The sequence below is a fragment of the Poecilia latipinna genome, unplaced genomic scaffold (assembly GCF_001443285.1).
Source record: "Poecilia latipinna isolate Pla-1442-1.1 unplaced genomic scaffold, P_latipinna-1.0 Scaffold2159, whole genome shotgun sequence".
NCBI classification, from domain to species: Eukaryota; Metazoa; Chordata; class Actinopteri; order Cyprinodontiformes; family Poeciliidae; genus Poecilia; species Poecilia latipinna.
Window position 1 is genome coordinate 68,951 of NW_015114775.1, and position 9,708 is coordinate 78,658.

At 42.0% G+C, this 9,708-nt stretch overlaps 1 protein-coding gene across 2 annotated transcripts in view; it reads right to left on the reverse strand.

Moving 5' to 3' along the window:
* LOC106936503 (aryl hydrocarbon receptor-like) overlaps positions 1 to 9,708 on the reverse strand; it is a 38,051-nt gene that overhangs the window by 17,289 nt on the left and 11,054 nt on the right. For both annotated transcript variants that reach the window (XM_015017558.1, XM_015017557.1), the window contains exon 2: positions 5,369 to 5,559. In XM_015017558.1, the coding sequence (XP_014873044.1) occupies positions 5,369 to 5,559 (191 nt within the window). The remainder of the gene's footprint in view (positions 1 to 5,368; positions 5,560 to 9,708) is intronic.

Genomic DNA, 9,708 nt, shown 5'->3' on the forward strand with positions numbered 1-9,708 from the left:
AAGTAATTGTCATGCTATTAAATATTGAAAAAATTTTTTTGATTTTTAATGGCAAATCAAAAGGTAAATTAACTGTACAGCTTATCAAAAAGTCTAGGAGACTTTTTTTTTCATTTCCGTCTTATTTTACTCTCAGTTGTTCCTGCTGTCTTGTTGCTGCTTGTTGAAACCCCCCCCCCTGCACTTCAGCTAAAATAATCAGCCGTGATCTTGGCTTCTCAGAAGTCCTTTGAAGCTGCAGTCAGCTTGTATAAACTCTGCTCAGGTGAGGGTGAGTCTGTTTTCTGATTGGAGATAATTGCCTGACTGAAAAGTATATATATGGTATGATGTTACTGTATGGAGAGGAAATCTAATGTCTCTATGCTTACGAAAACAACACAAAGGCTTGGTGTGGTGAATGAAGAGCAGGTTGGTCTTAGCTGCAGCTGTGCAGTGTTTTGAGAGCAGAAATGAAAGAGTGTACCACCCACACCACCATCCAGCGGGCCGTTACGGGATTTGGACCAGGACTCAGTAGTACACATGGCGCCACACTCTGAATGCCGATGAGCCATTTACCAAGCCACTTTGGTCAATTTTTCCCTTTAAAGAAAATACTTGCTGAACTAACCAAATGCTGCTGCCAGCCAATCATTCAGCTAGACAGCCAGCGGAGCAGAGGAGGAGCACAACCTCACTCGCATTTCATTCACTGACACACTTGTGGAGTTATTGTTTTTTCTTCAGACTGAAGGTTTATTTAAAATATATGAACTTGTTGCCATATACTCGGGCGTACTGGGTCATTCTGTGTGCCGAGCCGACTCCAAATGCACTGTCTGGAGAAAGTTAAGACTTCATAGTGGAGCTTGCCGAATGCCTACATTTGTTGTGACAAATTCCTTCATTTTCTACAATTCAAAAAGATACCAGCATGTCTGATGAGCTAGTTGGGCGTCTAGCCCCATTTCATCTTCTCCACCAGCAGACACCACACACTTGTCAGTGCTGCACAGAGTGGTAGTCTGACTGCTGAGTGTCCTTTAGGAACTGGATAAAAACCGAAGAATCTTTTTTAAACAAGTCTGTTGAGTTAATGTTTTCTGCAAGTTGCTCACACAGCAGCAGCCAAACCCAATGTGCAGTAAAATGCTCTAAAGGATTAGTGACATATTGACACATCAGCTGTCTGGCCTTCTTATCCGTCGTCAGTATTTTTAATCTGCATTTTACATACGTCTGCAATTTTGGAGATTTTGTATTATGTGCTCCCATCATTTAAAACTGATCTAAGCTCAAATAAAGCAGAACTTTCCAAAGAACACCACTAATAACATGGCTCAGTATCAGAAAACAATAGGCCTGCTTTGTGTGCCACACCTGTGTGAATTCTTCCTGCAGACAGCTGAGGCAGCTCCAGCTTAAACGGCTCCTTCATGGTGTTTATCAAGATGAACGCCATAAGCTCCATGTCAAAACTGGATGATGAAACTGCGCTCTATGCAAGTTTCATCTGACTGAAAATCGTCCTCGATGAGATGAGACGATGGGCTACAGCATCACAGCCCCAGACTAGATGCTAACTTAGATTCTGGATTACAAATTGAAGATATTTGTTCCCCCACTTCATGACTTGGAGCCAGTTTCAGCTTAAATGGATACGTTGAGACATAATAACAGCTATAAAAAGCCACCAATAGCTGTCCTGAACTTCTGCTTGTGTTGCAGTCCTCATGTGATGCCACCCATCCTGGCTGCCCAGTCTTTAAGTGATGTGTGTTTACATAGGATCACAATCAGCTTTATTCTCAAACTTTGTGAACACAAACAAGGAATCTGACTTTGGTTCCACTCTGCTTTCATCTTGCAGATAAACATGTTCGAAGAATTAAATGAACAGAACGTGATTTATGATATAAGATCATAAATCACGATCTTAGATCAGAGGAGTTTAAACTCCTCCACCTGTTAGTCTCCGGCAGCTGCCATCTTGTTTGTGTCCCCCTTTACCTTCTAACTCAACAGCATACATATGGTGCTCACAACTGGGGAGTTCATAATCTTGTGGTGGTTATCACCAGTAAATCAGCTGCGTTTGATTTGTTCGGGAAAATTAATCTTTAATATAAGGTTCATAGAACTTTGCAAAAATATTCATTCAATTCAATTCAAAAATACTTTCGTAATTCCAAAGGGAGATTAAATGTTATAACTCCTGAATTTAGATTCTTCAAGGAGTTATTGGACATTGTGATGGCTGTTGACAGGAACGATCTTCTACCCTAAACTAAGTATTCACACCCCAACACAAAGGATTGCATAATTATGCAAAAGCAGTGAAAGGGAAAAGGATGCATTATTTTCAACATGTTTATCATTTTTCTGTGGCGTCAAAAGCTGCAACATCTTCATGTCAGTAAGGTAGTAACTTGTCCTCTGCCCCCAGCAGTACTCAGAGAAAAGGCAACAGGTTGTGTTGGTGAGTGTCATCAAGGGAGATTTTAGGAGTTTTTCTTCAGTCAGCTCAGTATATATGAGCAGTGAACAACCTGCCTGTCCTGCTAATGTGCAGAAGCAGGTGAAAGATTGTGAGAGGAAACAGCAGTGGAAATTCACGGCTCACCTGACGACATGCATCATGTCTGTTTTTACTCCCCATGCAGCCTAGTCAGTAAACTGGACCTACGAGCGTCAGTCCACCTTTATGTTCATGTAAAATGAAAGCCAATCTCATCGTGATGATGCAGCACTTGGAGAGGGGGTCTCTGTCGCTGCGGCAACCACATTTACAGACACACAAGAATCCCAAAGCAAAACTAACAGAGATCCGTACTTCACATCACTTATCATGTCTTCCAAGTCTGAGCATTCACCTCAGCACACAGCTAATGTTGGAATGCTCAGGTCACGGTGGCAGTGGGTGTGGTTCACTCAGAGGGTGGAGAGAAGGTAGAAACACTGAGGATGTGTTGCTTCCTAAAACTACATTCTTGCATGCTCATCATTCCTGCCTGTCAAGTGAAAATGTTTCTGCCAGAACATTTTCATGTGACACTATTAATTCAGACCTGGCTTCTCCACATGGTTTAACTCATCTACAGAGCAGCGCTGCACCCCGAGCCGTTCCCCTCCCACAGGAAACCAACCACACTCTTCACACAGGATCACAGAGAAAACATTGTTCACTGCATGGCTAAGCTAGTTACTGTTTCTTTTCAATCTGCAGTTCACGGCAAGTGAAACATCCTCACAGACGGCTGTGCTAAGAAAAAGGGACTTGCTCGCTAATCAGCATTCAGACCTGCTGCTAGAGTCATTAGAGGAGCCTACACAACCACTGAAACAGGCTTCAGGCAGAGTCCATGCTAGGAGGGGCCCAAAGAGGGCCTGCAGCAGCCGGACAAGCACAAGGTTAAGTTTTGTTCTCTTCTTTTTGCTGAAAAGGTCATCAGTCAGGACAGTTCCCCGTAACCCAAAGCCTCCAGTGTCAGACAGCATGGCTACACCTCACTTAGGACCAGTTTGAATTCTGCCTTACACTCAACATATCCTGGTAAAAAAACAGAATTATTTTTCTGCATGCTCCACTTCGTCTAAGGGTCTGAATGATCTGCTGTTGAGAAACCACTGCTGCCTGGAAGTGTGGACTCTGTTAAAGTTGTAAATGTATCCAACTGCTAACTTTGGCCTGTGATGTATGTAATGTTCAAGTTCAACATTATGAAGCTCATCACTTTCAACTTTAAGCATAGAAGAGTACATTGTGTGAAGGCAACTAAATCAATCAATAGAAAAAAGCCTCCCTTCTGAATATCATCTGCAACAGACACTGAACTAAAGGCGTCTGGTTAAAAAGCACATTTAAAACTTTCAATCAGGTTTGCAATTGAGTCACCCTGCGTTAATATGAAGAACAAAATTGATCTGGAAGATGTTAAATAAAAGCTGGGAGAAGTTACGCTGCTAAATGAAGCTCTAAAAATGAAAGCAGTAAAATCCTAATTAAGATAATAAGTCGGGTTTCCTCCAGACTCCAATCTCTAATTATAGTCAATCAGTCATAATGTCTGTGGACTCAGTCTGGGTCAGGTTGGACTTTGTAGGTCCAATCTAAATATTAGCGCAGATTCTCCAGATGCACGGTAGAAGCTGTGAGGCTGCGTGTTCAGACCGCAGCAGGTGAAGCACTGCACCCATCTCTTAATTTAAGTGGAGTTGATTAATTTCATTGTTCTATCAGTGTTTTTTTTTTTTATCACTGCGGTGAAAAAGCTAGATGCGTTCATCTGCTTGATTAATATGTGATGGAATCTGGGTTGTCCAACTTGTTGAAAATTAGTTAAACCACATAAAAATTAAAGGCATCATAAAATCTGAAGGATAAAAATAGAATATGACGGAATATTTTCAGTCACAATGACAGACAACAAGAAAGTCTGGCATGACATCCGGGTGTAAACAACCTTCCTACATTATGAAGAGAGAAGAGCAGAGCTGAGCAAATTTCACTCTGATTTGAACTCCTTTGATTTCCAAAAGTTTTGACTTGCTGATTTTAGGAGATTCTGATTTCTGTTTAATATAAACAGCAGCCCTTCTGCAGCAATCTGTGACTACTTCCTGATTTCAGAAACAGAAGCAATGTCACATTATGTATAACAGAGGAGTTGCTATGAAACTGGTGCACTAATTTCAAATCAAATGATTGATAGAGCTGACATAATGAAAGACTTAAATAAATAAGCAATGCTTAGCCTGGTGGGGGCACAAGTAAAGCCTGGTGGCCCGCCAGGCTTATAATACACTGTGGGAAACACTGCTGTTGTTCCATGTATAAGATGACAATATCACAATAATTGAGAACAAATTTATAAAGCAGTCTGGCAGAGAATGTAACTACTCTCAGTGCTCCTATAAACGCATCATTTTCCCTCCACCCTTCTGGAAAACTCAGAGAGTTACCAAGACATAAGAAATGATGACCTACATGTTCAGCATGAGGGGTTACTATAGAGTTAACAACACAAAGGGGATTGTTGCAACATTCTAGTCCAGAAGGAGAGAATGCTGATGCTGGGTTTCCTTAAGGTACAAACTTTTTAAACTACTTGGAATAATAAACTGAGCTTGCTGCACTCGCTCATAACTCCATTGGAATTTATGTATGATTGAATCGAAACATTTTTTTTTTGTAATTAGATGGCTGGTTGGTGCTACATAGATAAACTGAATGGAATTATTGAAGTTCGTACCTCAGCTTGAACAACAACAACATATTAATGAAATTAGTGAAGGTTTAAACTAATAAGCAGGTGTCCGTAGCAACATGTGATCCTTGCCCCATGCAGCATCAGATTGGAGATAATTGAAGTCTCAGACGGCTTACCTTTAAAGTAGCTCTTGACCCTGAGGTATCCCACGCTCAGGCGCAGGACGGACAGCTTGTCCAGCCGGGAGCGAACCTCGTCAGGGAAAGGCAGCAGCTCCATCAGCCGGTCCAGCTCCCCATTCAGCCGATCCCGGTGGCGCTTGGAAGGGTTCGATTTAACAACTTCATTGTTGTTAGCGACCTTCTTCCTGAGGGGTGAACAGAAAATATGCGTTCAGTAACGGAGGAGTTCAAGCCTGACTAACCGGCTCTTCCATGAGCGTAGCATCTGCTGTGTGACATGTGGTGATCAGCCACCAACACAGACATCACTTATCTACCAAATGCCATGTTCACAGCAAGTCCAGACTGACAGACTCTGCAGTCCGACTCAGGTGATTACTGCTGCTATTCTCTTTGCAGTCAGCCGACATGAAGCTGTGTGCTTTGGACAGCATTTTATCACTGCTTAGTTTTCACTGTCAGAAAGGGAAGTTCTCATTTAGATTGAGCCATATTAAACAGGAAACACATGGTGATTTTACAGAGCTGGAACAGGGAAACGGGGGATAGTCACATCTTCATGCCGCTTAGATCACTGCTGACAGAAATAACACGCTGACAACAAACTCTGTCACAACACAGCATCTGCTTCAATTATTACATTAGACTAACAGTGTATTCAATCCTGCTTAGTCCGCCTTAATCCAACTCAAGTTTGTTTGCCTAGTAGAAATTTCAGCTTGTTTGGGTAGGTGCGAATGCGTAATCAAACTCCGATGTGGACCAAGAAATTGAACTCTGGTCCACCTAAAAACCTCAGTCTCCATTTAGTTGAAGTGAATTATGATGCTGTTCAAATACATATGGATGCAAGCAGACTGGAGACTCTGACGGTTAACTATTTAGGCACTCTTGAATGGTCGCCATGGGAGAATAAAGGATTCCTCAAACATGCATAAAAGAATCAAAGCAATACTCATATGTTTTGATGAAGGAATGGCATGATGTGACATGATGTGAAGCTTAAACCAGACCAGGTTCAGCAGGTGAAATCGTTCCCAACAATACAGCAAGAGTGAAAACAACAACTACAGCCAAACCCAAAATAGCTTTTCTTCTGTTTAAACCACAAGGGTCCTGGAAGCTGATTAACCACGATGTACAACACTGCACTGTTTGTCTGCAGGGTGATGGAGGTTGCCTGATTTGGGCCTGTACCCGGGTGCCTTCCACTCATCAAGGCGTTTACACCAATATAGTGAGAGAACTACTCTGTTTCACAGATAGGGTCATGCAGCAATAAAATGACCAGAAACACAGCTGCAGAGCCATCACACAGTGGCTGTACATCAAACACAAGCAAAAGAACAAAAATAAAATCCTGACAATATTAATGACCAAACAGCAGATGAGGAACCCCAGTAGAGTTGTGCAGAACCTGAGCAGACAAGCCACTATAACCTAAAGAGGACAGAATTATAATAATAGTACTCACTTATTAAGCAAAGTACAATATGGCATGCCCTTTCCTTTATGCATTAAATCTCAGACTTAGAAAACCAGATGATCATGGAGTAAAAAGCAAAACAACCCTTAATGCGTCATGTAATATTTGCTCAACCTCTGAAGCATGAATGATTGTGATCTAAACAGAACAGACTGAGCCTATTTGTTTCATCTCATTCTACTCATCACAGATGCATTAAACAGGCAGAACAGTTCACCGACACACAGCAGCAGCAAGCTAAACACACAACCCAGCTCCTGGTTGTTTACAAAGCATCACTTTCACTGAGAGAGAAGCTTGGCTCCACAAGACAAAGTTAGAAACAGGCTACTACTAAACAGTATACCTTCATAATAAGAAAGGTCAAAGGTTGGACGAGTTTAATGGGCCACGCTGCTCAAAGCAGTCCGAGGTGACAGGAGCTAGATGCTGCAGCTGCTCTGCAGTTATTCTCCAGATGCAGCGTAACAACCGTCTCCCTGACAACACTGGCAGGTTTTACCAGCTTCATTTTGGACAAAAAATTTTCTTCCACTTGACCATGGAGTCTCTAGATGAGCCTTGACCTGAGTTCACTTCACCAGTGGTTTTCTCATTGCTGCTCTCTCATTAAGCTTTGACTGATGAACAACCAGCAGTTGTTGTCTGCAGAGTCTCTGTCTTACACATGGACCGGATTCCTTCCATGTCTAGCTGATGATTTATCTGAATTCCAGGGGATGTTCAAGGCTTAGAATTTGTTGTTTCAATTTATGACTTAAATGTTTATCAATAGAGTAAGTAAAGTAATAAATTGTACTTATAAAGCGCTTTCCACAGACATAATCCACAAAGCGCTGTACAATAAAAATATACCTTAAATTATGCAAGGAATAAAACAACCATAAGAAACACAATAAAATCATGACATAAAAGCCTAGGAAAATAAAAGTGTTTTCAGATTTGTTTTCAGCCTGGTATATGGAACAACCAAGAGGTTCTGTTTGAGAACAAAGGCCATGAGCAGGAGAGTATTTAGATAAACGCTGACAAAGATAATCAGGAGCCTGGCCATAAAGCTCTACTCGGCACAAGACAAGTCAGCACAAGCGGGCCAGTGTACTGAATGTAGGACCAAAGTGATGTAACTGAATTTGGTGAGAAGTTTGGCTGTTGCATTCTCTACTGATTGCAAATGTGAAATTGCAGACTTATCCTTTCAGATCCATTTGTCTTTATACTATAATCAATTGGAGACGCAGTACCTGTACTCAGCTGATCTCCATTCCACTCATTGTGAGACTACTAACCAAGTCTGGATCAATTCATCCAATGATTTGAGTACCTTGATTATTACATTTCCTTGAGGCAAATTATCTGCCTTGAAGCTTCATTAAATTGTGTTTTGCTGTTATGTTCTGGCCAGATAATTATTTGTGTTGCACAACACTCTCACTTCTGCCAGTGAGTTGTTGACGACTAAGTGTGCATAACAAATGTCTTCTTTCCCCAGGCATGTCCACTTTTCACGTTCTGGGGCATCTGGAGAATTGAATTGATTGATAAAAATATGCAAGTTTTCATTGTTTTTCGGGGGATCAATAGGCATCCTTAAATTGACTGGCACATGTAACACGATAGCCTTTCTTTCTCAGGAGCTGCTGCCTAGTGGCTGGTTCGGAGCGAACGGCAGCGAAGTACGCAGCGGGTGTATGCGCATACAGGTGGAATAGAAACACACGCACTGTAGCTGATGCTTAATAGCTTTACAGACAAATCAGAAAATAAATGCCATAGTCCCTGTTGCAACAAATGGGTGGCGGAGCGCAGTGTGGTGTAGCTGTGTTTCTGTATATGATGAAGTGCCAATATTTGTTGCTCACAAAAGACTGTGCAAAGTGAGAGTTCACCCATTAAATTGACTGCACGGAAACTGAAAACTGGAGTATACACATTTTAATCAAGTTTATTTGTAAAGCACATTTGAGCAACAAGGCCGTTCAAAATGCTTTATGTCATAAAAACACAAAAGGGCTATGAAAACCTCATACAGTCATCAACTGAGAAACCAGTATCTAACATGACATATTGTCAAGTGTCATCATCAAAATCATCATTACACATCAAATATGTTGGTCAATGTTTAATTTGTTGCTTTTCAAAAGCAACTCTAAAATCAAGACTAAATCAAGTTTTAGTCTCGATTTAGAAGGAACTCAGGGTTTCACCTGTTTTGCAGTTTTCTGGAAGCTTGTCCCAGATGTGTTCATAGAAGCTGAATGCTGCTTGTTTGGCTTGGTTCTGATTCTGGGGATGCAGAGCAGATCAGCACCAGGAGACCTGATTGGTCTGGAAGGTTGATGCAACACCAGCAGATCTTTAATGTATTGTGGTGCTAAGCCAGTGGTTCTAAACCTGGGTTCGATCGAACCCCAGGGGTTCGATGAGTCCGTCTCAGAGGTTCGGCGGAGCCTCTGCCGCGGAGGTAAAGACACACTGTGTAAAGTCATGATGACGACCCGCTTTGTCATCACTTGCTGCAGAGGATCACGTTACATTGTTTAGCCAATCAGAGCTGCGGGAAGGAGCTCCACTCTCAGCTTGGATTTGAACTTGTGTCTTTAATTATTTCAGTAAAGCTCCCCGTTTTTACCAAATTCTGTAGTCTAAATCTGCTCCTTAGTCACATCTTTTTGGGGTTGGTACTGCCTCTAGTGGCGTGGGGGAGGTAATACAACTAATATAAATACATTAATAAATCAGAATATCAGAATACCGCAAATTATTTTCTGTGTCACGAGGGGGGGGGGGGGGGGGGGGGGGGGGGGGGGGGGGGGTTCAGGCACACTAACAGCGGGGGGGGGGGGAA